The sequence below is a fragment of the Equus przewalskii genome, chromosome 31 (genome assembly GCF_037783145.1).
Source record: "Equus przewalskii isolate Varuska chromosome 31, EquPr2, whole genome shotgun sequence".
NCBI classification, from domain to species: domain Eukaryota; kingdom Metazoa; phylum Chordata; class Mammalia; order Perissodactyla; family Equidae; genus Equus; species Equus przewalskii.
Genome location: NC_091861.1, coordinates 4,596,094 through 4,622,611, shown reverse-complemented (window position 1 = coordinate 4,622,611; position 26,518 = coordinate 4,596,094). Strand labels below are relative to the sequence as shown.

Here is a 26,518-nt window from a genome sequence, read left to right as displayed (position 1 = left end):
CAGGCGAGTAGCTGAGACCCAGAAAGAGTTGTGCAGCCACGGCGGCGATGATGTAGGGAGCAGCCAGCTGGTAAGCCTGCACGTGAGCTGTCAGATGAGGCCAGGATCAGCAATGGGGATTACACGGGCAACTGCCAAGGGTCAGGAGCTCAGATATAAGTCCCACCCCAGGATCAGAGGCTAGACAAAGTCACAAGCAACAGCCAGGGCACTCACTGGGGACTTGCTGGCTGACACTAATTCTAATGCCCTTGGAAGCCTAGGCTCCTCGAATTCATGGTCTGGCCAGAGCACACCCACATCTCATGGCCATTTGCACGGAGCATCTGTGTTCTCCTGACTTCATGATTAGGCCTTCCCACCAATCTCAAAAGTGGGTCATCCTGGTTGTGAACATGACCTATAGAGCATGACATGGTGTAAGTAGAGGAAGTGAGTGGGATAATGACACAAATGCCTTCAGGGAAGGTAGAAAGACACACACGCAAAGAGTACATGGTATCTTTATGGAAGAGATGCTAACAGCCTTTAGAGTCAGACAGACCAGTATCTGAATTCTAGATCAGTTTATAAAAGCAGGATCTTAGGCAAATGACTTCTCTGAATCTCAACTTTCCATTTGTAGACTGACCATCTCATAGGATTGGAGAAGGAATGAACAGGATGCAGATGTGTTAGCATAGACCCTTGCCCATAGCAAGCATTCAACAAAGAGGAGGCTATCCTGTGTGGTTGATTCAATTACATCCATGAAGTTCTGGGGATTGTCTTGTGAAAACCCTGCACTTCATGCTATTAATGAATATATCTAGGTTTGGGAGGCTCATGTGGCCCTTCAGAGTTCACTAGCTGTTCAAACCTAATGTGTGTTGTCTGAGTTAACAGGAAAATTGGTCTACATTTCATCTTATACATCAATTAGAGTGCAGCTGTGACCCTGTATTTTTGTAATCCCATATTCATGTATAATGTCATTAGTAGATAATAAGAAAAACATTTCTATTTCTTTTTTTCTTTTAACATGTTGGGAAGATCCCATCCTCTCCCAAGTTCCTCTTTCACACCCAGGTGATGGCATGCCTGAGTTCCCTTTTTAGAAATCAATTTTATAGCCTTTTCTTTTGAAGCGCAAATATCTCTTCCTCCTGGCGAGAGTAGGAGAGTGGATAACACAATATCTTTCCTGGGGGTAGTAAAAAGATGTCCATTTCCTAAATCCCAGAACTCATGAATATGCTACCTTACAAGGCAAAACTACTCTGCAGATGTGCCTAAATTGGGATCTTAAAATGGGGAGAATCTTGTGGAATGTCTGTGTAGCCCCATGTAATCGTAAGTGTCCTTATATTGAAAGAAGGAGGCAGGAGAATCGAGTCAGAGAAGCGATGTAAGGACAGAAGCAGAGGTCGCTTGATGTGATTGCCAGCTTTGAAGAGGGAAGGGGCCACAAGCAAAGGAATGCAGGCAGCCTCCACAAGCTGGAAAAGACAGAGAAGCTTCTCCCTTAGAGCCTCCAGAAGGAACATGACCCTGCCAACACCTTGATTTTAATCCGGTGAGGCGCATGTTGCACTTTGACCTACGGAACAATATGAATAAATTAGCATTGTTGTAGGCCACTAAGTTTGTGGTAATTTGGTACAACAGAAATAGGATCCAATATGCCATCATATCTTGCTGTGAATTAATTTAGTAGATGCTTTCTTCCAGGTCAGTACACACCTGGAATAAGAAGGATCTGGGGGCAGAAAAGACCAAAAAAAGAAAAAGAGAAAAAACAATGAACAAAACAAAAACAGTGAAAACTGCCTGAATATGAATTTCACTGATTTACCTTTCTTTTTTCTTATATGGAAATGACCACACAGAATTACTAGATTGAACGAAGAGAAGGAAACCAAAGCAAGCCTGAAGACAAATAAGCAAATGTCATCAAAAAATACAAGGACTCGTGTCCAGTGACGAGGCTGGAGCTGCCCCCTTCCTGGACTGAGAGCAGCCGGTGTGGAGCCCGTGTGAGTGGGTTTATCTGACATACACACGCTTTCCTCCCATTGTCATTTTCAAGGTACCCAAAGCATTGTCTTTCTTTTGTAATGGCAAAACACATTTTAAACAACTGGACTTAACTTCAGAAGGAAGAGGAAATGTGTGAGGTACACCTGTTCTTCTACAGCTCAAGGGAGTCTTGGGTGGAGAGCCAATGGCAACGAAATACCGGCAAGGAAACATCTCGGCCAGGGTGGGAGTGTGGTGGACACCACAGGTGATCAAAGGACAAATGTGGCACGTGTAGGATGTTACAGAGATCATTATTGGTCTTGATGTTGAACTAGCTTCGGGCCAGAAGGGCCCTAAGGCAGAAGAAAGAAAGAACTGTTTGGTAGCTTATGGAATAGCATGAGGTATGAAGAAGGAAAGGAAAAGGAAAACAATGTCAATATTGAGGAATTAGAAATTACAGCTGTAAATAGCAGAAAGAACAATTTCACAGCTTTATGGCTGACATAAAAATAATTACCATCAATAGATGATGTATTTATCTATACCTATATATATACATCTATATCTATATCTGTATCTATATCTACATCTGTATCTATATCTATATATATAGGTATAGATACAAAAGCTGGTATTATTATATGACAACAAAGAATCCTATGTGTACATTTTACATAATCATAGAGAAATTTCACAAATATAAGTACATTTCAATGTGAAATCTGGAAACAAATGTCAAATATTATACTAAATACCTGAAAATGCATATAGAGCATTTAAAAGTTCACATCACTACTGAACATGTAATATTAAAAATCTCCTAAGCTTTCATTGAAGTGAGCTCTTTGTTATTTCCAGAGCTCTAGAAATAAGAACAAAAAATTAGAAATCGCAGCACATCCTGCAAAGAAAGGCCTTGATTTGGATAATGGAGAGAATTGTTGATTTCATTGGCTAACATGAGAAGCCAGGATTTTCACTAAATTTCTGCTTGGAGAATTATTGATCACACACTAAATAGGATGCTACATACATTGCAAGAACAATTCAAATCAATCAAAATGTGGAAGAATGAAGACAGGTTGTTGAATTTTTTAAAATTTATTTTCATTCATTCGTTAACAAATACACTCTAAATATCTGCCCAGTGTCATAGTGCTTTTCTAGGCTCTATATGTACCTGGAGGTGAGGAGGAGACAGGAAAAACCAACAAAAACTCAGTTTCCATGGAGATTATACTGTAGTGTGGGAGGTAGACCATAAACACATTTGAAATGTGTAAAGTAATAAGTGCCGTGAAGAAAAATGAAGTAGAGTGAATCAATTGAGAATGAGATGGGAAGATGCTACTGTAGAGAGGAGGGTGGGGAAGCTGCTCTGAGTAGTGCACATCTGAGCAGAGGATGTCTCAGTCACACGGAAAGCTGGGAGAGGCACGTTCTAGTTAGAAATTACAATAAGCCACAGGCATGTGGTTGTGGTCAGCTTCACTTGTACCTAAGAAAATTCCTCTATGCTCTTCTTCTCCTGTTGGTGGTAAATAAAGAAGTCTGGGTGACGCTGTACATCAATTACCGCCCAAAATATCTTTCTCTTTCTCTTTCTTTCTCTTGTTGTTTGTCATGGAACTGCGGCCTCCAGAACATTCCTATTGTGCTCTCTATCCTTTAAACTTCCTCTTGAGAAATATAAAGACAGGCACTATATAACCAACCCCTGAAGTATGGCTTCAACTATGAGCAGGAGCATTTGGGATAGTGAGAATTCTGTAGACTTTCCTTTAATTCTGAGTGAACTTAATTCTACATCTTATTTCACTGTTTAAAATATGATACAGCATAAGAAATACAATCAGGGAGCTCTCAGAAAGCGCTGCATTTCCCAGGGGACTATTCCAACAGTCTGTCATCACTGTGAACCTGGAGAAGTGCCCGGAGCTGAGGTTACCGGAACCAACCGGGATGACTATTTGGGGGGTTTCTCTCTGCAGCTAGAAGCCACTGTCAGACAGGAAATAGGAACTCTAGTGACTGAGCTGAAAAGGAACTGGAGTTTAGAATCAGGAAAAAAACAAACAAGAACATCAACAAGACAACAGCAGTAACTGGCTTCAGGCTTAAGAAGAAAGGACCAGATACGTATTTCAGGAAAATGTGGCTTTGATGGGCACTGTGAAGACTCAGCCATGATCCTGGGTGAGAAACCCAAGCTCAGCTGAGGGGTAGAGCCAGTCAATGAGGCCTGGAGAATCCACTTCAGGGAAACTGAACGGGCAGGGAGGAATGGAGGCCCGGAGGTAGATGTCCTTTGGCAGAAGCCCAAGGGATGTTTTAGAATTTCCCAGAACATTTTTCTCTTTCTATTACTTTTCTCTGCCTGTCTATTACTTTTGAAATTCTAGCTTTAAAGACTTCTTTTTATAATATAGATTGATGAAAAATCTACTTAGAAGATCAAAAATTAAGATGTTTGACTCTTTGTCTCTTTGCTTCATCCCTTTCCTTGAGGCAGTACCTATGGAAACCTATAGCTTTATGTGCAAGATTTGACCAGGAGTGGGGCTTGGAGCGATGGTGGTGGTGATAGAGAAAGTCGTGTATTCAAATAAGCAAGGAAAATAGCAACCTCTTACCCTCCGAATGATAGCCTATATGTGTGTGTGATGTCACTGTGTGCTTAAAGCACTTTGACTCTAACCCTGTCATCAGTGATCTTGCTTGTTGATACACTCTCATCTTCAACACACTTGGATATACATGTATTTTCCTTCAGCCTCCTTTTCTCTTGACGGGCTCCTCCTTTTGGATCTCTTCTGCTTTTAGACTGAGTTGAGGCAAACACAGCATCTCCTAATACAAGAGAATAGCCAGAGGAAGAGTAAGAAATAACAGTCACATCATTCATTGGCTCTGTAGAGGATGAAGTGGGTGTTGCTCTAGTCTTTGGTTGGCTACTTGTATGTGGGTAGTGAGGTTGGACAAGCCAGCTGCCAAGCCTGAGTACATCATGAAGGCTAGGTAAGGATGCGAGCTGGACTCAGGAAAGAGAGAGCTGAAACTGGCTGGGATTGCTCATTCCTTCCCACATCAGTGATGCCCTTGGCTACCAATTATGAGGAATGGCTGAGGTCATCAGGGGAGTTTAAAGTGGAAAATGAGTGACGTAAGGGAGAAATGAGTGTTGTCTTCATATGTTCAGAGATCTGCCATATGCATGATGGAGTTTGTTATTCTGACATCTATTGCACTGCATTTTTTTTTTGCTCCTGTACACAAAATAATTTTTGGAAGCAATATACCTCTTGCATAGTTTGAATTTATCTGTAAACAATTTGATCATGTCTAATAGTTCAAAGGATATAATTTGCTGCTTATGCCACATTATCTCTGTTCTTTAAATTTATGTCTTATTGAAACTTTGTAGTGCATATTCTATCACTCATATCATGGAAAATGTACACCATATAATCCAATTGGCAAAGCCAGTTGTCACTGTCAAACTAATCAGTCAAATTACATTTATGTTATGTTGGAAAAAAACTGACCTAATTTTTCTAATTCAAGTAAATGTGGTAATACATGTCCTTATGACAGCTACCTCACCTTTGAATTATAATTCATAAATAGATTAATGGATGCAAAGGTGAATGAGTGAATGGATGGATAAATGGATAGATAATTAGATAGATAGACAGATAATTAGATGATTAGATAGATGACAGATTAGATAGATAGATAAATGATAGATAGATGATAGATTATAGATACATCGGTAGATACATAGGTAGATGATAGATAGATAGAGGCATGGAGCTTTAGCATGAGCCTGTTCTCTGGATGAAATAAGGCCCTGCTCTCTGCAGTCTCTCTCACTGAACCTCTGTTTGTTTTTCTGCCACAGGACATTCTCTCAGGAACTGTGCATTTTGAAACTGTCCTTTTGTTCGTTGTCCAGATTTTTTGTGCACAGGAGTGAGATTCGGGCTGGGTGCGAGGTGCACCATGTAAAGCAGGAGAAAGGCGGGTGTGCAGGAGGAAATGACCTTTTCAAGCAGGTCAGCTTTGAGAGAGATGACCTATGTCCGTTGAAGTTCTAGAAAATGACATCTTTAAATTCATCGTCCTCTCATACTCCCTGGAAAGTTCTCATGTATCTCCATTGAGATTCATTCCCCGGTGTGAAAACCAACGCCCTAGAAGGGGAGGCTAGAACCAGTGGAAAAAGTGTAACCAAACATTTCAAACTCTTTAAACACAAAGTGGTCTGCTCAGTTTAATGAGTTTCTTGTCATTGGAGTTATTTACACGGAATCTGGGTGGTCAGTTGTCAAGGATGCTGTAGAAGGAGGGATCTTTGCATTGAGTATAAATTCACTGGAGAATGAAGGGTCTCTTCCAACTCAAGGATCTGTGATATTCCAGCCAGGGTTGCTCAACTTTGAGGTGCATTAGGATCTTAATCTTATTTTCGAATCCTGAAAGAAAAAAAGGAACCCATTATCTCGTATTAAACAGTGAGTGTTTATTTCCTTTGTGTTGATCTCTCTCTCTCTGTTTTTACACTTTAGTTCTATCTTCTGCAGTCGCCTACTGTTTGCCAACTGTTAGCTGACACAATGAGATGTAATTTGCTTAATAGTACACAAATTAATTTTTTTAACTTCGAAAGCAAGAAGGTCTTAAATCAGGTTAGAAAGCACATATGAAGTTTATATAATTGGTCTCAACAAGGTCAGACTTCCTTCTGGGTACAGGGACATAGGACAGGAAGATGAGAATTGGGATGTGGAGGGCTGGGAAAGCAGAGCAGAGAGAAAGGTTGGTACATGAACTCAGGTTTCTCACCTTAATGAAGAAAGTTTATTAGATGTGTACTTTTTGTTTTTCATACAATCAAACAGGGAATAGAATTTTGGCAAGCACGTATCGGGGTTTTTGCGGAAGTCCCTAGTAAGTCTGATCTTGAAGCTGGTAGGAGTGTGGATTGGTGGTAGGAGGTGGAAGGTATGTGGGGAGCCATCTTATACCTTCTCATTGCCCCACAGGTACATCCACTACTGCTTTGAAGGACTAAAAGTATGTCACTGATTCCATGGCAAAGTGGGAATGATTTTACACAGTGGTATCTGGGAAATGTTTCCTTCTGGCCCACTGACACAAGATTGGCCTTTTTATATTGTTCTGATGTTAACTTCAGAGGAGGCCCTTCCCTGTGAAGTCACAGCTATAGGAACTCACTGCAGAAGGTAGGTCGGACTGATTCTCCTTAAGCATCTCTGTTGGTTATAAGCTTCCTCTATGGTCTGAGCCTCTAGTCATTCTTTCCATTTCTAGCTAACCTAGATAGCACCACAATGCAGTCAGCTATTCCTAGAAACATCTCTCCCCTGCTGGTGGAGTCAGTTACAGTGGTCAGATTTCTAAAGGCACTTTGTGTTCTAGAAGCAAGGGTAGGCGGACTATGTCACTTAGAGATTTGTTTGGATCCATGGGCCAAAACTTAATGAAAAAGATTATTATCCAAATTTCATTGGCTCTGTCAAACGAAATGTCAGAGAACTATTGCTCTGGTGACTTTGTGAACATACCACAATGACCACTTTCTATCTGTTTTCATAGCTTTTAAGTGGCTGGTCATAGGAGAAGAGAAATCCCAAATTTAGACTAATTGCTTGAGGGAGAATGATTAGATTCAGAAAGGTAGGTTAGTTCAGAGAAGGAGAATTTAGTAATAGTCATGAGAAAAATACTGCCTGAGATTAAGTCAAATCCCAAATGACCACAGCCTATGTTGATATCGTGAGGAGTTTCCTCCGAATGCAAGGAGTAAAACCATCTTCAAATCAAAACTCACTTTTATGATGGAAAAGAATAATTGGTAATATGAACGAAGGAATAACTATGACAGATACATGATTTACAAACAAGATATTATTATGAAACATGTCATTTTGTGAATCCAGGGCATTAATACTGAATTTGTATTTAAAATATCACACTCCATTGCACTGTCTAGAATGAAAAGAAGCTCAGTGAAGAGAAATGTGATTCAATCATTTTAAAGAATTGCAAAGTAAGGTGAAGATACCTATCAATAAGGTGTTAGAAATTGATGTAAGCATCATTTTTATCAGTCTTAGTTTAAATGCTGGCCAGCTCATCACATTTTGGGGCTCTGGGTGTTCAAAGTGCATGTGTGGTGACCAGGGGCCTCTGCTCATTGCTATTCTACTCATGTTCTCATATCCAGCCTGTGAGACCCTCGAGGCAAAGTCTGGATCCTAACCAAAATATCTGTCCTGTGGAACTATCATTTTATTTCTCCCGCAGAGATTTCTGATTTCTCAAATATTTTCCAATAGCTAATTGGCAAACAATTGGTGTCAAAATAGGCAAAATAATAATTTGGAGGATAGAAAGAGAAATTGAAATCTAAGAAGCATTTCTCAATGGCTGCGTGATCTTAAACCAACTCTCTTTCCACTTGGTTGCAAGATTAAGTTAGTAATTCTCCTCTTACGAATAGTGGATAAAATGCTCTCTTTATAAAACACAGGCCTCGAGAGAGTGAGAATGTCCACAGTCTGAGGCTCTCTTTCCCACACGATTCTCATCAATGTCCTCCAGATGACTTAAATGGAAACCGATCTTTGACCATTATTATGAAAGATCATTTTACTTTTCATAACATGCATGTTGGCTAATTCTTGTGGAGAATAACAAGTTCCACTGAAATATGCACATGGCATCTCCAAGAAACGGAAGCAAGAATTAGGGTGAAAGGCAGGTATGCAAAACTGCCCAAGAATGACTGCAATTAGACCAAGGAACTTCCGCTTCTAAAGAGGAGCTGATGCGATCTCGCCACAACTCGGTAAATGCTCCGGATGACAAGATGTCCTCTCAAAAGAGTGCTCTGTGCTTACTCTGCCAAACACTTATCTTTGTGTATTATAACTTTAATAAAAACTCATGCATGCTCATTGCCTAAGTAATGTTAAATTTTTATTGCTTAAAAAAATAGTCTAGATAGCTTTAAAAATATTATTGTTATTATTTTCATTAGAAACATAAAGCTGCTGTTAGAGAACAGAAAACGTTGATTTCAAGGATGAAATGTCCCAGTTTAGTTAAATAAAAAATTAAATAATTGTCGGAATATTTAAATCAATTGATCAGTCAATTACACTCAAATGACCAATCCCATTTTCTTATTGAAACAAATCTAAGACTCCACAATTGTTTTCACTGATTCACTCATCTTGCATTAGGCAGTACTGTTATGTTGCAAGTAATACATTCTCAAGCCAGTGTCATTTAAATAAAAAACTTAAAATTACATGAAGAATATTGGGGACATGCAAAAAATATCTGACCGGCCACACTTGGGAGAAGTGTGCAGACCCAGTGAGGCTTCAGGAAAATCAGGGGTAGATGGCGTCCCTCTCTTATCTGTTTCTCTCTGGAATCTGATTCATCTCACTTTTGCCCTTCAGACCAGCTTCTCGTGTGCTCACATGATACATGTGATGTGTGCATATAGTGACACATGGCTGCTGGCAGCTCCAGTGCTCCACAATCTTGGCCACCCAGGATGTTACTGGTCCCAGAGTCTCTAGACCTAAAATTCAAAATTCTATGGGAATTTTTTTTTTATTAGGGACCAGTCCTTGGGTTAATTCACTGGAGTTAAGGGAGCAGAGTCACATTTTACAAAATTGCTTCCCCACGTAACCATTTGGATTTGAAAGTAGTAATTGCCCCCAAAAGCCATTTATCAGTTCCCATCAATGCACCTTTCAGTCCAAAATCAACTCATACCTACTTGATCTTTTGAACATTAACATATTCTTATGCTTTGTTACTTTTCCACACTCTCAGCCATTGTTTTTTATAGCTGTGTTTTCTATCAAATAAATTAATGTAGCGAATTAAGGTAGACTTTGACACAATAGAAAACTTTTCTTGTTTCAATATCAGTATGAATTTCACGTAAAAATACCTGTTTTTATAGATAATGAGAAAGCACTTCCTTTTCTGGCAACTTGCATTGACCTTGAAGGTAAGCATGACAAGGAGGAATAGCAAATCAGACAGGGGTTCCCTGGGTTCCGGACAGCATGTGTCCAAGGTGTAAACTGAGAATGAGGATTTAATGACCAACAGTTGAGCAAAGCAAAAAAAATGCCGCAAGGGGGAGACACGTAAGAGCGAGATAGAGGTTGAGAGAGAGACCTTTCTTGCTCTTACTTGTGAGAGGAAAGTCAGGAAGTTTCCACACCAGTGGGCTGTTTCTTCGAACAGACTATGAAATAATAAAATAGCCATGAGTAACTAAAAGACTGCCATTAAAAAAAATTTATATCTCTTGCCCAGAGTAACTTCAGTTTGTACCTATAATTGTAGTAACTTAAAAGTCAGTGCAATAGGGGCCGGCTCCATGGCCGAGTGGTTAAGTTCGCGTGCTCCACTGCGGCGGCCTGGGGTTCAGATCCTGGGCGCCGACATGGCACCGCTCATCAGGCCACGTTGAGGCGGCATCCCACATCCCACAACTAGAAGGACTGGCAACTAAGATATACAATTGTGTACGCGGGGGGTTGGGGAGATAAAGCAGGGAAAAAAAAAAAAAGATTGGTAACAGTTGTTAGCCCAGGTGTCAATCTTTAAAAAAAAAAAAAAGTCAGTGCAATAAAATATGAAGCTTGATTTTTTTTTCAGTAGGGAAACATTTTCTGATGGGTTCAAAAGAAATGAAAAGCAATTCTAAAAAAAGAAAGAAAAGGTCAGCATTTCTTTTAAAAAAGGAAACCCTTCCAATGTACGCATCTAGAGATAAATATTTCACCTCACATACACTCTTGGAAGAAGGACTGTTTAGTTTATACATGCTGAACACACATGCCTAAACACGAGATGATTAGTGATCTGGGTAATAATGGTAGCCTTGTTGGTTGTTGAACAAAGTTCTAGCGTTAGTAGAAAAGAAAGAGAAGTCAATGCAAATAACTGTCTGTTCCAAAAGTACCTTGTTGGAACTCTACCCTTTTGTAAAATAAAAAGCTGCTTCTGTATTATAGACCTGGATGAAAATGAAAGCAAGCTACATTCGTCGTTTATTAGTGGTGTTATTTTCTTATGTCACTGCCAAACTTGGGGGATAACATCACTACAAAGTTGCAGGCACCATTTTTCAGTACACATGACTTATTTTCTGGAGACGGAATGCAAATGGCCTGTGACATACCTGAACTGAGTACTGAGGAAGTGCTGGCCACTAGGTAATAAAAAAGAGAAAATTCAGTGCAACTGGGCAAGATGGAGACACGGTTTCAGATGCAACAATGATACCTCTCTTTTGCTTACAAAGTAAACATCTACTGATCTCTCTTTGGACGGTGGTTTCTCTCCACATCTTCACGAACTGGAGGTTTATGAGCATCTCAACGCTTTGTAGATGCTTCTGGAAAGCTTCCTGCCAAGAGAAAGCAATGTGCTTATTCACCAACAGGAAAGCCCATTTTAGTTTAATTATCCTTCAAAGCTGTTCCAAACTTGGTAGCAGTTCCTGGTTAAAAAAAAAAAAAAAAAAATGAAGAAGAAGAAGATGAAGGGCATTGCTCAAAATGTCGCCCTCACAGGGCTGGCCCCGTGGCCGAGTGGTTAAGTCTGTGCGCTCCGCTGCAGGCGGCCCAGTGTTTCGTTGGTTCGAATCCTGGGCACGGACATGGCACTGCTCATCAAGCCACACTGAGGCAGCGTCCCACATACCACAACTAGAAGGACCCACAACGAAGAATATACAACTATGTACTGGGGGGCTTTGGGGAGAAAAAGGAAAAAATAAAATCTTAAAAAAAAAAAAAAATGTCGCCCTCACATAGCTCTGTTGACAAGCCCCAAAGAAGGCTCTCCGAAACCTTGCGTGTGGCGGACTGGAAATGCCTGTGGACTGGATGAGGAGTGAATAGGAGAGAGGGCTTTGGTTTAATTGCTTGCAGATGAGGAGAAAAGATTCTCTCCTAACTTTCCACACCAAGCAAAACTACACGCAAGGAAGTTTTAAGCCAAGCCACAGATCTTCACGCGTATCAACAGAAGACTTATGTCGGTGGACTCTCCTGGTGCTCCCAGGACTTCTCTTACTAGGACAACCAACGAGGACCAAGCGGAGTTGGTTGGCCAATCTGCTAAAACATTTGCGAGTTCTAGGAATAAAAAAGAGTTGATTTTTTTCCCTTTCTGGACTCTTAGTTATATTCAGTTCTTCAAATTAATTAAAACATTTCTCCTTGTTGCGTGGTAATGTTTTATTAAATAACCATCACATTAATGAACCATTTTTAAGTTTTTTTCCCCAGCTCAATGATTCCCAACTACGGTAGCAGCATGGGGCATTGATGTACACATAATTTTGATAAATATTTGTTATATTAATTAATAAGCAGTTTATTAAACATTCAGCAACACTTATTGAATATATACTGTTTGCCAGACAATGTGCCAAGAACAGGATACAGAGAGATGAATAAGACCCACTTTCTACCATCAAGGAAGTCACAGAATACAGGATCAAAATAGTTTGGGGTTTGGTATGTGAATTGCAAAATTGTTAAGTATTTTGGATTTCACGAAAGAACAATGATAAACTTTTATACTCTGGAGACAATCTTTTTAGTTTAAGATAGGGTTACTGGATTCTAATTTGGGTGAGGAAAGTGTTATTAATCCTTCTTTGCAATGCAGGTATGGCCTCCTCTTCCATTTACCTTTCCTGTAGAATGTCTTGTGCAACTGAGATGGGAGCCGCCGTGGATCTCGGGTGATTCTTTGGGGTGGTCCCAGCCCGGGCCAGAGTGGTGGGGTCAGAGCTCAGTGCTGAGTCTCCGTGGTTCTACCAGAGCAACCACAGCACTAATGTTCTGCTAAAACTTTTGGATGTCCACTTCCACACGTCCCAGTGCACTGTCCATCTCTCTGTGTGAAGATGCGAGTGTAATGTGTCCAATTAACAACAATAAACACTTGCCCATTTTGGAGCCTGGTGACAAAATGTTGTGCAGTTACAAACATGTTGAGTATAGTCACTTTATGAACTCAATCTTCTTTATTCATTTTTATTATATCCACGGGGGCCTCCTGTCTCAGGCAGTAACTAAAGCCAGAAAAAGAAAATGAAATTCTCTAGTTCTAAAGAGCCGCGAGTTCCCATGCCAATAACCTGCCTCTTAGATCTGGAATGTTTACTCACACAGCGTTAGTCCTGCTGGAGGCTGAATCCCTACCAGGGAGAGTCATGAAAACAAGAGGAGGGAGAGCGTGACTTTAGTCTATAAAGGGAAGTAGTAACACTGCTCTCGAACCTACTATGGGCTGGAGTTTATACCTTTTAACCAAGTTGTTGCACATTACCTTTGAGAAGAACACTCTTTTAGAGGAGGTGGTAGAAGAAGGGGTGTTTAGGTGGAAGAAAGGATAACTGTTTTGGGTGCTGTGTGCTTTACCGTTTCCATCCCATTATCAGAAACACCACCACAAAACCAAACAGACCCCACTACCCACAGGCCTATTTGTGAGGTTGCCAGACCTCAGGTAATGGTCCTGGACTGAAGTGGTATTTAAAATAATACGATTCCAGGTTTACCAACAAATTGCAAGAGTTCTTTAGATTTTGTTGTATTGAAAGATCTCTGATGAAAATCAGAATTCTCAAGTGTTCACCAGATGTGCCATTTCACATGCCTCATTGTAGTTATTTACCTAACCCTGTGCCTCAGTTTTGACCTGTTTGCTCTCAGAAGGCAACTTAGAGATGCTTTCATGTTGTCATGTAGTTTCAGCATGAAGAGACGACCCAGAGAGTTAGGGTAAGTGACATGCATGCCTGGGACATGCAACAGCACAGTGACAGAACTGGGCTAAGAACTCAGGGCTTCTCATGCTCAGCTCATGCTTCCTTGTGCCACCTTCACTGTCCTCTGAAGCTGCTGTGATGAGCTATCCAATTTCTCACTAATATGTCCCCATCTGGGACTCATCATGGGGTGACCCCTGGGCTCTGCCTCCATCTCCGTGGTCCACATCAGGCTCTCCTCAGAGCAGAGCCTCGGCTTCCTTCTTCCCTCCTGCTGTAGATGCGAGGCAGCCACCTTTGCATCAGACTCTGCCCTGCCACTTCTTACCGCTGATGCACAGAGGGGCTCTTCTACCTCTCCAGGGCAGTGAGCTTGCTCATCTGCAACCCAGGGCGGGCAGTGGGGGGGCTGACAGAGAAAGCCCAGATGGCTTTTAGATCTTTAGCCACTGCAGCTTCTAATGCTTATGCTTTTTTATTTTGTTTTCTTTCTGTCAGAGTTTTGAACTATTATATGTGAAAGAGTGAGTAGAAGTGACACATAGTTAGAGAGTCACAGCTGGATTTGAGAGGCGAAGGATGGTGCAGGATAATATGGAGGACCAGCACAGAAACCACGGGTAGGTGATGGGCAGGAGAGCAGGGCCAAGGGAAAAAGGGACCAGAGGGCTCATTGCTCTCCTCCATCTGGCAAGGGCTGGAGAACAGAGGACAGGAGAGTGTGTGTGTGTGTGTGTGTGTGTGTCTGTCTGTCTGTCTGTGTCTGTGTGAACTGGGGTAGTAGTTCTTCATGTGTGGTATAAGTTTGATTATTTTATTTTTTCATTAAAGTGGATAATCTTGAAAGCTCCGTAGACTTCCTTCACATGGAATGAATAATTCTGTTCCCAGTTAAGGGATGAAGACATTCTGATCTTATGTAAATGCTGAATGCCCTCTCTAATGACAAGCCTTTGAGAAACGCGTGTGTAACTATGTCTGGTTATAAATACTCCCTACAGCTTTCATTACACATCTGAATTCTCCATGGCCAAAAGAAGCTGTTTTGCTTGTTTTCCTTTTCTGGAAATAACCTAAGAGTTGGACGTACATTTCTTTAAACAGAGTCAGTAGACAGTATTTAAAAGTAGTTTTCATCCGTAAGTGGCTTAAAAGCAATTCTCTGATAAAACCAGTAACCCAAAAGGAGAGCTAAAGTCTTGGATTTGTTTCTTTTCTGGCACTATCAGCATCATAAAAGGACAAGATCAGGAGATAATCATGTTTAAGAAGAATTGTTATTTCAGTGATAGTTCTGCCAAAGCTCAGGATTTCTCCGTTTCTTAAATTTAATTCTAATTGTTTTTTTTAAAATACAGGAAAGAGCCCTTTGGGAGGGAGGGAGGTAGAAGTTTCAAAAAGGATGAGATTACTGCAGCCCTGGGAGACATGAGTCACATTCACACATGCATTAGTGCCAGGCCAATGTGAGTAATAAAATACAGAGGCAATTGCTCGTTAGACGTTTCACAGGTGGGTAACAGAACATTCTGTGTCGGTTACACACTTTAGAAAATGCTCTCTGGCTTTTCTTGGTCTTTGGTTGGACGTGAGCCAAAAATATCCTTCCTTTAATTTTGCTGACTTGCTTTCCTTCCCTTGTCCTGTGATTTCACACACAATGGGAGAAGGTTGGTTTGGTCAGCTCACATAAGGTTTACCTCGAAAGGTTTTAAACATTTATGTTGAAACTACAGTTGACTTGTTATTACTCAGAAAGTTGGGTGCCTGCTAATGCCAACAGCATGGCTTTTCCTTCTTCTCAGCCACGTGAAATTCAGTACACTCTGCTCATCGCTAGCATGGGACTGGAAGAATCACTTTCAAACGACACCGTGGCTGAAGACTGAAGAGTAATAGTTACCAACATCATAGAGACGCTTGGGGAAGTAGGCATAAATATGACTTCACACCATGCGGGGGGCGGGCACAACGTCCACCCGGGACGGCGGGCACAGTAGGGGGCTTCCTGGGGGTGGCGGGCTCCGGCTGGCGGGTTAGGGACCCACGGCAGCGATGAGCGGGACCCGGGCCACCGTCTGTTCAGGCGGGGGGGTGGAGGTGGGTCTCTGCCGGGCCCCCGGGGATGCAGCGCCCGCCCAAGAACCTTCCGGAGAGCGGCTGCCCCGCCCTCTGATCCAGAGAAGCCCGGGACCGGCCAGGCTGTCCCGGGAGAGAAGGGCGCTGGGCCGCCGCCGGCTCTTGGAGGAGAAGGTCTCCTGGCGCCGCCGCCTCCGCAGGCGGGTTCCAGAGACGCCTGGTCCTCAGGGGACACAGAGCATCAGAGGCAAGGGCAGCGAGGACCCCCTGAGGCCACCTGTCAGGTGCGCTGCTTCAAAATGGGAAGAGGAAGGCCCTTTGCTTTTCCCTGAAGGATGTGAGGGTGTCGGGAAAGGCTCTGGAAGAAGATTGTGTGGGCCCTGAAGATTGTCCGCTGAGACCAAGGGGTCAGGGATCGGGCTGGGGTCAGATTCCTCCTTCCCAGGTGGGCGGGCTGCTGGTACCCCGCTTAGTGTGGGGCCTGGGGGGCTGGGGGGTTTCCTGGGTCCCCTGGCCCCAGCATTGCGACCACCATAGTGGAGTGAGTGGGTCTCTCATACAGAATCTGCTTTAGGTATTGTAAATATCTTCCCCCAGTAGTCCATCCCTCTTTTAAAATTGTTGTGCCATTGAACAGAAATACTTAATTTTGATATCATTAAATCTATTTTTCACCTATGGTTTGCGCTATTTTCTTCTCATTTAAGACATTCTTTCTCACTCCAGGTTTCAGGCATTCTGTCCTGCGTGGTCTTAGTTTCATCCTTCACCCTCCACAGTTAAGCCTCTGATCCGTGTAGCCCTCCTGAGTGTTGGGTGTGATGTAAGGATTCGGGTTTATCTGTCTCTACAGACAAGCGAGTGTTTTCAACATCATCTACTAAATAGTTTTTACTCGCTGATTTTTGATGCCACCTTAATATCATTCCCATCAGAGATAAGTCTGTTTCTGAGGGTCTGTTCTTTTCTTTTGATGCGTGTGCTGTCTTCAGTAAGTTCAACGCAGTCTTAATAAATGTGGCTTTGGACTATATGTAATCACCTAGAGGAGTGGTGCCTCGTTTTTCACAGTTGACGTAGCTGAAAAGTCCTCCCCTCGGCGTCCTGGCCCACCCCTGAGCTCCCACGAGGAGCCCCCGAGGACACTTAGCAGCCTCCCCTCAACTCCCTCCCTTCACACCCCAAGAACCCCGCACTCCTCCTATCACCTCCCAGGGCCAGGTTCCCACAAGTGACAGGGAACGTGGTCCCTGGCCCTCCCCACCGCAAATCCATCCTGCACCAGCTCTCCAGGGCCTCCTCCTGTCACCTCTACTGGGACTCAGGCACTGTGGCTCCAGGAGGCAGGGCTGCAGGAGCCAGGGCCCTGCTCTCTGAGTCTGAGGCCTCTGGCTGGGAGGGCAGAGCCCCTTCCCCGGGTACCCTCACCTGCTGTTCTGGACTCTCTGGGGGTGTACTGCAGGGTGGCAAACGTGGAGGGCCCCTCCTGCCAGGATGGAGGACAAGTCAGTGAGGCCATGCTCCCCTCCCCCCACTTCTCCCCAGCACCACCGGCCTTTGACCCTGGACATCTGACCCCAGCCAACTGCCACCAAGGCTACTCCAACCTCCAGTGTGCTAGGATTCTAGAACAAGCCCAGCTCCAACTGTGACTCTGAGTGTGGCCTGGCCTGGCCTCCCTGAGCCTGTTTCCTCGTCTGGAAAGGGTGAGTCCTCCCCTCCCTCACAGGGTCTCTGAGGACTCGTGCCATGACCGTCATCACTGCCCTCCCCTCACCCCTCCAGGGGGAGCAGGGCAGAAAGCTCCGCATGCTCCTCTCCCCGCTTTTAGCCCATCACCCGCCTTGAGGCCTGCGCCACAGGACCATCATGCCTGCATCTCCCCGATGAGGAGACAGAGGCCCAACAGGGGCAGCGAGCTGCTCAGGGCCACAGAGGAGAGGCCACTTGCCCCTCCCAGCCAGAGGCCCTGTTCCCATGTGCTCACCTAACCCCCATCCCACCCCTGACCGGAGCCCTGTGCCCTCAGCTCCCAGGTGTGTCCTCGGCCAAGACGTGGATGGAGAGGGCGGGGTGTCCTGGGAGCCTGGGTGAGTGGCTCCTGCCTGGCCCAGGCCCTGGAGAGTCTGGCCCCCAGGCTGGAACTGAGGCCAGGCCAAAGCCTGCACTTCCTAAGGAGCCCCTCAGGACATTCCCCTGAACAGAACTCTTTCTTCATCCACTCAGGACGTGGACCCCAAGGTGCCACCTCTGATCAACAGGGAAGGGGGTGACAGGACACTTTGCTGCCTCGCTTACATGAAGCTTCCAACGTCTGCTCAGGAAGGATCCACTAAGATTCCTTCAGGTGGCCAGACACTTCTCCTCAGCCAGCTGGGACATACGTCATTGCCAGCTGGGCACTCAGGTGAGACTCCTGTGACTGAGTAGCAGGGACTGTTCTAGGGGCCCAGTGGGGAGTCCCAGAAGCATCCGGATCTGACTCTGCTCCAGACATTCAGCCTCCAGACTGAGCAGCCTGTTCGTCCACCTGGCCCGTGGGAATCCCTGCCGTGCCCATCCCTGGGGCGGGCGGGCTGCACCCCCCTTGGAGACGTGGTGAAGACAGCAGGAGCAGCGTGAGCTTGGCTTCCTGAGGACACTCTGGGCTGGTGGAGGGAAGATAGGAACCCTCACCCACCTCACCCACCCCACAGCCTGCAAGAAGCTAAGTCTGGCAGGATGGACCTGCACAGAAGCCAGAGACCTGCTCATTGTGCCAGCTCGGCAGCCCCTCCTGGACCAGCCCAGCCAGCACCACCACGTCCCGTGACCAGGGCCTCCTGTCCACAGGCTGCAGCCTGTCTGCCCGTGGACCAAAGAGATCCCTCCTCTTGCTAATCTGGACAAGACACACTGGGATTTTTCAGAGAAAGTTTAAGTGAGAAACTATCAAACCACACCCTGCCCTGTCCCCCTCCCCCACACACTCCTCTCTTTCCAGACTTCCGGCCTCCACTCGACCTTGGTCATCAGTTTTCTGCTCAGAGACTTGTCTTTGCTGCACAGGCTGTTAAATTTTCGGAGCTCTCCCTGAGGGGAGGGGAAAGAAGGAAGGATACATGGAGGACTAATGCCTGTGGGGGCTTGAGTGCAAACCCCTTTTATTTGAGACTCCACAGGATTCAAACAGCCTGCACGAGTGCTCTCACTGGGCTCCTCTGAGCACTCAGGTCTCCGTGGGACTGGGGACGGGGCTCTCCTGTGGTCACCTGGGGCCTCCGTTCCCGTTGCTATGGAGCAGCTCTGTTGTGACCAGGGTGAGCTTCAACTGTTGCTATCAAGTCAGCACTTGAAAATCTCCGATTTCGCTCAGCCCAGCAGCACCTGCCATTCAAGGAAACTGATTCCTGAAGCAGAACTGGTGCACTCAGGACCCCAGGAGGCTTAGGGAGCCCCCCTCCTGCCCAGGCCCTGTCCCCAGGGTTTGCCGCCTCCCAGGCGTTCCCCGGTGACTGAGGGGCAATGGCAGACATACGGGAGGTCCCTCCTCTACCAGGTCTCGTGTGCAGAGGCCCACCGACCAGGAAACTCCCCCACGTTTTCTCCAGACGGTCTAAGGAGGTTTTCTGCAGAGCAGAGACAACAGCGTGTTGTGAGAAGTTCGTTAGGATGTCGCACTCCTGGGAAGGGAAGAGAATGAGCTGTCGGTGGGGCGCTGGGGCCTCACTTGCTCTGGCTTCAGTCCCCTTCAAGTTAAATCTCCCCTCCTGGATGAGACAGGTGCTCAGGGAGCCCCGCAAGGGCACATTAGGACCCAAAGAGGAACACTCACAGAGAGCAGGATTTTAGCTCCACCCAAGGAAGGAGCCAGGTAGGAAGTGCGCATCCTACTGCTGGGACCTGGACTCCAGGTCTGCATGTCCCTGGCAGGAAGGGCCTAGGGACTGTGCAGGACCTTAGACCACACACTTCAATCCTGAGACCTGATAAAGGAGCAGCAGCAGCTCCCAAGGCCCCAGAGAGGGAGCGCACTGGCCTCCCACAGCATCCCTGGGCCACCTGAATCCAGAGCTCCATGACTTTAACCCTGTCCCAGGCCATCATACTTGGGTTCCCCAGGCAGGTGGTGATAACACAGTTGACCACACTTTGAAGTGGTTGGTAGACCCCCAGACGGTGCTCGTTCCCATGCTTGTTTCTCTTGCCCCAAGTGGATTCAGGCACTGAGAGGGCACCAACTTCCTGAAGAGCTATTGGGACACGGGGAGTGTCACTTGGCCCTGCCACACCCCAGCTCTGTGTCTGCAGCCCCTAAAATCCCAGGCAGGGCTCACAGTTTAGAGGTGGAGCTGAGGAAGCTGAGGATGTGGCCTGAGCCTCGTGGGAGCCCCTGGGTTGTATTCTCTGTCCACTGAGGACACCCAGCACAGGATGACCCAGGACGCTGCCCCACCCAATGGCTCAGGCCCCGTCCGGCTTCCCATCTCTTCTTCCCCATTTACTTGGCACAGCCACCCTGTGCAGCAGGTCCTGTTAGTGTCCTCTTCTACTGTCCACAGGTGGACAGCAAAGGCGTGGGCCTTCAGGAAGTTGCCCAGGTCATTTGGTAGGGAAGGGGTGGAGCCGGGATGTGGACCCAGATCATAGGAGTCCAGATCAGGTCTGGGGCAGCTGATGGCAGGGGGAAGGCCTGCCCCACCCTGCCCTGAGAGCCCACCTGCTCCCCGCGTCCACGATCGTTAGCTGTTCTGCGACCTGCTTAGGAGGGAAGGCTGGGAGGTTAGGCTTCTCCTCGCTCAGTGGGTTCTTACCGGCCACAGGCCTGGGGCAGGAAGGCTCTGGGTTTCGAGCCGCTGTATTTTTGGAGCTGGTGATGGAATTCCCATTAGACCTGGTGGTCCAGGTGACTCTAGCTCAGGAGCTGCCACTCCCGCTGGAGCTGATGCTGGTCCTTGCTCCAGCTCCAACACTGCTGATGGCGGTGATGCTAGCTCCAGCGCTACAGGTGGTGGTATCAATGGAGCTGGAGCTGGAGCTGGCTCTACCTCCGCAACTGGCCACTGTTGTGGTTCTGCAGCTGGCTGGAGACCTGGAGCTGGCACTGGAGCAGGATAAAGAGAAGGGTTCACCCACATGACTGACTTTCCATTGCCTTACCCCAAACAGGAAAGATCCCACTGCCCTTACAGGAATACCCAGCCCATGAACCCACCCCAGATAGTCTTCACAGCCTGCAGCCCCCCTTACCCTCTGACTCTGCTTCAGTGGCCTCTAGAAGCTCCAACTAGACCAGGATCACAGGGTCACAGCAATTCAGGACAGAGCTAGGTAAGGTAACCTGCACGTACAGCCCCTTTACCTTGAAAAAGGGACAGTGCAGGGGCTGCATGGAAGTCTGAGAATTCTGTTCTGGCCAGGTGCCCAGCATGAGAGAGAGGACAGTGGGGAGAGTCGTGTGAAGTGGAGTCTGAAGCCTGGCCTTTCCTTCCACACCGTGCTCCCACAGCTCCCTTATCTGGGTCGAGGACCCACAGGATGGCCCAGCCCACACCCAACCCCCTGTGGCTGTCCGTGCAGTGGAAGGCCTGGTCATCGACCAGGTCTAACAGAGAGCCTGTGGGAGTCTCATCTGCCCACTGACACTCTTCTCCCAGGGCCTGGCCAGAGCCGACCCCATCCCCCATGCACATGAGCATCAGGACTTAGGTTGGAGGCAGATTGGTGAGCAGGCGGCTCGCCACACCTACTATCTGGGGCCCCGGTGGTGGTGGTTAGGACAAGTGGATGTGGAGAGGGCACAGGGTGACATGGGACTGTGGAAAGGATGGGTCTCTCAAGGCCCACTTAGTCCCCTCCCCTCTGCTTCTCAGGGAGGCTGCGACCCCACCCACAGGTCTCTTTGACTCATGTCCTCATGAAGGGCAAGGCCCCAGACCTCAGCCCTCTCATGGGAATCAAACCTGTGCGAGATCCAGAGTTCTGCCAGTCAGTCCTTCCCCAGCCACAGCCCCCAGAGACTCCCAGGCTCTTCTGTGGAGACAGGAGGCCTGCCTTCTGCACCCAAAGACCACTCACGTTCTTAGATGGAGCTCCTGTTGGTCACCCTGGATGGAATACGGCAAGATGCATCCATATCTACAAGAGGCCATGGGGGTGTGACATCCAATATGCTGTGAACATGACTGCTTATGATGTCTAGAGTGACTGTCCCACTCTAAGACAGGATCTCACGCCCAAGGATTGAGTCTGCTCCATTTACTAAATGACATTATCCAGGAAAGTGCCTGCATGAAGTAGGTGTTTAATAGAGACTGTTGAAGGATGAACTCAACCGGAACCTCCCCAGGTGTTGACATGGCTCCAGGGCTCCTCTGCCCGCCCCCGGAAATCCCTAATTTGGCTACCCTGAGGACAAGGACCAGGACCAGTTGGATGGAATCTCAAAACTACTTTACAAATGGGAAAAGAGGTTGTTTTCCATGAGGCTTTCCAAACTCAGGAAAGCCACGGGACAGTTTGGAGTGAGGCAGAGAGCTTCTCCATGGGAGAGAGAGAATTAATAAAGATGAAAATGTCCAGCATGTCCAGCAGTCCTTTCTGCAGAGCCAGGCGCCAGGGAAGCACCTGCCACAGCTTATCCCATGATTTCCTCCAGTAACCCCATGAGGTTCATCTTCTGACCACTCCACTTTCGGAAGAGCAAAGTGAAGCTCAGAGAGGTGTGTTGACATTCTCCAGACACACAGGTAGCAGGTGGGAGACCCAGAGCTGCGCTGAGGAGGAGGCAGCTCTCACCTGTGGGACAGCTGGCCCAACACCTGCTGGGTGGTGTCGAAGGTGTGGTGGGGGCACAGGGAGATGGCGACGTACCTGTTTCCCCCCTGGGGAGGCTGGTGCCAGGGACTCTGCCGCCTTCTCCATTGTGCCTGCCTTGGGGTCAGCATGATCAGGCTCAATGGAGGGACAGGGTTGAGTCCTTTTCACACCGAGTGGACAAAGAGAGACACATCGCTGCATCACCAGGAGCCCCCAGGAGGATCTGGGTCTGGAGCTCAGCCCAGAAACTCCTGTCACCTCAGGAACTCACGCAAGAGGAGGAACATGTGTGCCCACACAGGAAAATGTTCTAGGCTTTAAAAGTCTGATTTGGGGAGAAATAATAAACAGCTGGCACCTTCAAGACGTTCTGTCAGCTGGGAAACAATAACACCTCCCTGTATCAATAGCCTGTGTTAAGAGTGTTGTCCCCGTGAGTCGTCAACAAACTTCCCCGCTGTAGATACTGGGAAAGAGAGGGGTAGGGATTCCAGGCAGCTGCTCAAGATCACGAGGTCAGAAGTGGAACAGGACACAGCATGGGCTGCGTGACATCCCTCCAAACAGCCTGAGGCTTGGTCTGCTCCTGACATGGAGGGGAAGGCTCTGTGGAAAGCACATTCCTGGGAGGGCCCCAGGGCAGTTGCCAGATTCCAGGCTGGGTCTGGGTCTACCTTGTCATCTTGGGGTCCTGAGTGTGGAGACCCCTCTGTGCCCACACTTACCGCAGACCAGCAAGGCTGTTGTTGGGGACCTGAGGCACCTGCCCCTCATCTAGGGAGATGGAGGGTTTGAACCCCTCCACGAGCTCCTCACAGAGGTCCCGGGTGGAGCGCTAGAAAGACAGAGCCCGGTCCGGGGCCAGTCTGCCTCAGGGGCCTTCCACCCAGTCTATGGCCCCAAGTTATGGCAGACCCAGCACACTAACACAGCCTGTGAGGACACACTTAACGTGTTCCCTGCGCACTGCTGAAATGGCAACAGAATTGAATCCTGTCAAGGTCCAGCAACATCTAGAGGCTGAAGGGCTGTGGCAAATGACCTCCTTTATGGGATACTATGAAGATGAGTAAGGCCACAGCTCCTGGCTTGGTGGGCCTACAATGACTCGATGGGTTCTGCGAGATGACAAGTTGCAGAGAAATGTACACAACACCTTACTCCCACCCCCATTTTCGTACAAACCGCCCTATCAGGTGTGATGATTTGTAAGCGTCTGGGAAGGGCTGCCCGGACAGTGGAGCCGACTGCTCCACGGGATTCCCGGGCGGGAGTTAAAAGAAAATAGCAGCCAAATGCAAAGACAACATAAAATTTTTCTCTGCTATTCCAACAAATGTGCGAAGAGTGTATTTCTACTCTATTACGTAGCAGGTGAGCTCTGTGTGGAGGGCCAGATTTCTCTGGGATCAGGCCTGTGGGATGCTCACGTGGGAAAGCCCTGGCCGGGCCTCAGGGAGTCCCCAGATTTGAGTCTGGGTGCTGGTCCCACCCAGTCATCTCGAGGTCCTGAATGTGGAGACCCTGTGCTGTTCTCTCACCTCGGACCAGCGCTGGATGGTGAATGTGGCCTCCTGCTCCTGCCCCTTGTCTACAGAGTTGGAGCGGTTAAACCCACCCGCCAGCTCCTCGAGGCTCTCCTGAGTGGAGTTCTGCAAAGACGGTGCCCGAGAGCCAGGCCAGGAGGAATCAGGGGCTGCCTGCACACTGCCACTGGGACCAGCTCCCAAGGGAAAGTCTGTTCCTCAGTTCAGGCACAGAGATCTCCAGTCAGGAGGGAAGGAGATGACACCTCTAGGGCTCGGTAACTAGGAGTGGAGGAGCTCACCTTCTCATGCTGCCAGCCACGACGTGGGGTCTGAGCACGACAGGCCCAACAGGCTTCCCACCCTAACAACCAGCTCCTGCCCAGGAAAGATCCACCCCTCATCCCTGCCTTCCTCCTTCCACACTCTCACACACACACAAGCACACACGCACACACGCACACGATCAGGGCGAGGGGTGTGGGGCTGCTCAGGTGGGATCACAGCTGCATCCTGGTCTGCATGGCCTGCCCTGGGCTGCCCCGTGTTACCTTTGGGTGCCTCCTGCCAAATGGCCAGATGTGTTGGGGATGACGGGTAAGCTAACATCTACAACGACAAAAACGATTCTCTTTCTGGGCCTTTCTGAGCCCAGAATCCCTGAAAGTTGGGACCCAACCACAAAACGTCCTTGTCTGTTGAGCACTCCAGTCAAGTGAGCTGGATAGGGGGCTGTGGGTGCCTGATTGGTAGCAGAGTCCTAAGTTCTGTTGAGCTCCACGACCAAGGAAGTGAGGTCACTTTTTCAAGAGTCATTACCAGGGCCACTTTGTGCAATCACTCTCCCAAGCCCCCCTGAACTGCTATTGCTCACCCTCGTCCCCCACGTCACCTCCTGAAGGGTACACAGTGAGCCAGCACAGCCCTAGCCACGGCTCCCTGGAAACCTAACTAGGGTCGTAGCTTTGAAGAGACACAGCTGAATTCAGACCTCCTTTTTCTTACCAGTTCTGCGTCCTGGGGAAGTCACTGTGCCTCTCAGGTCCTCTCCAGTCTCCAAACCTGCACAGTGGGGATCAGGCTACAATCTACTTCTTAGGGACATCATCAGGTAGATAGGAGATAATATCCATAACCTCTGTGGGCTGGTGTCACATGTATCTAAGGCACAAACTTAGAGATGGAAGAATTAGGAGAAGGGGTGAGATGTAGCATGGAGCACCACTCAAAGCAGGCCTGGGTTCCAGCACTGTGACGTTGGAGAACCCAGCACTGTGATGTTGGAGAACCCAGCACTGTGATGTTGGAGAACCCAGCACTGTGATGTTGGAGAACCCAGCACTGTGATGTTGGAGAACCCAGCACTGTGATGTTGGAGAACCCAGCACTGTGATGTTGGAGAACCCAGCACTGTGATGTGGGAGCAGTCGCTTCCAACTTGGCTGCATTTTCAGATCAGCGTCATGGGGGGCGGGTGAAATGAATGGAAATTCAGGTATTGTCATCCTGTGGCATAAAACCATTCAATTGTTTTGTGTTATATTTAGAATGAGACCCAAGGGCCTCATCTTGGCCTATGGGGTGGACAACCTCCACAGTGGTACCCAGTAAATCTCACCCATGGGATACACCTCCCTGTGGATCCACTCAGTGGTTAGTAACCATCTTCTGACCAATAGCATACAGCCAAAGTGATGGGGTGTCTTGTCTGAATTTTAATTACACAAAGTCTCTCGCTTTTCTCTTCCTCCCTCTCTTGGTTCCATCTTTCTCTCTCTCTCTCTCTCTCTATTGTATCCCTGGAACTGGGGAATCGAGCACTGGTGTTTTGGACTGCCCAGTGTGCCCTAATGTGGCCCTTAGAGGAGAGAAGCAAGGGGGTGCCCAGGCCAACAGACAGAAGGGAACTCAGGCTCTCAGTCCAAACTGAATCCTGAAAGCTGAGAGTGAACTTGGAGTCAATCATCCCCCTGTCGAGCCTCAGCTGAGGCCACAGCCCCACACCGTTAAACACTTTGAGGCAGAGGAACCCAGCAAAAACGTGCCTGATTGCTGATCCACAGAAATGGTGAGATAGTAAACATTTGTTGTTTTCAAATGGTAGGTTTAGGGGCAACGTAGTCAGAGAGGAAAAGGTAACTAACAGCCTACCAGGTCCCAGGCCCTGGCCCTACCTGCCACCCCATCTCCTGTTCTTTCCTCCCAGGTGGCCTCCAGCGACACTGCCACATTTCTGACCTCCCCTGGCCAAACCTAC

At 47.3% G+C, this 26,518-nt stretch overlaps 1 protein-coding gene and 1 long non-coding RNA gene across 2 annotated transcripts in view; both read left to right on the top strand.

The window, feature by feature from the left end:
- Positions 1-16,615, top strand: part of LOC103542684 (uncharacterized) — a 32,096-nt gene extending 15,481 nt beyond the window's left edge. Inside the window, exons 3-6 of the mRNA XM_070601999.1 lie at positions 1,869-2,015; positions 7,050-7,250; positions 14,357-14,478; positions 15,664-16,615. Of these exons, the coding sequence (XP_070458100.1) occupies positions 1,869-1,962 (94 nt within the window). The 3' untranslated portion in view covers positions 1,963-2,015; positions 7,050-7,250; positions 14,357-14,478; positions 15,664-16,615. The remainder of the gene's footprint in view (positions 1-1,868; positions 2,016-7,049; positions 7,251-14,356; positions 14,479-15,663) is intronic.
- A 48-nt stretch (positions 16,616-16,663) lies between these two features.
- Positions 16,664-24,072, top strand: LOC139080673 (uncharacterized). The gene is made up of 4 exons (XR_011535372.1): positions 16,664-17,643; positions 18,164-18,344; positions 18,634-18,857; positions 21,790-24,072. It is a non-coding gene; the product is annotated as an uncharacterized lncRNA (long non-coding RNA).
- The last annotated feature ends 2,446 nt before the right edge of the window (positions 24,073-26,518 follow it).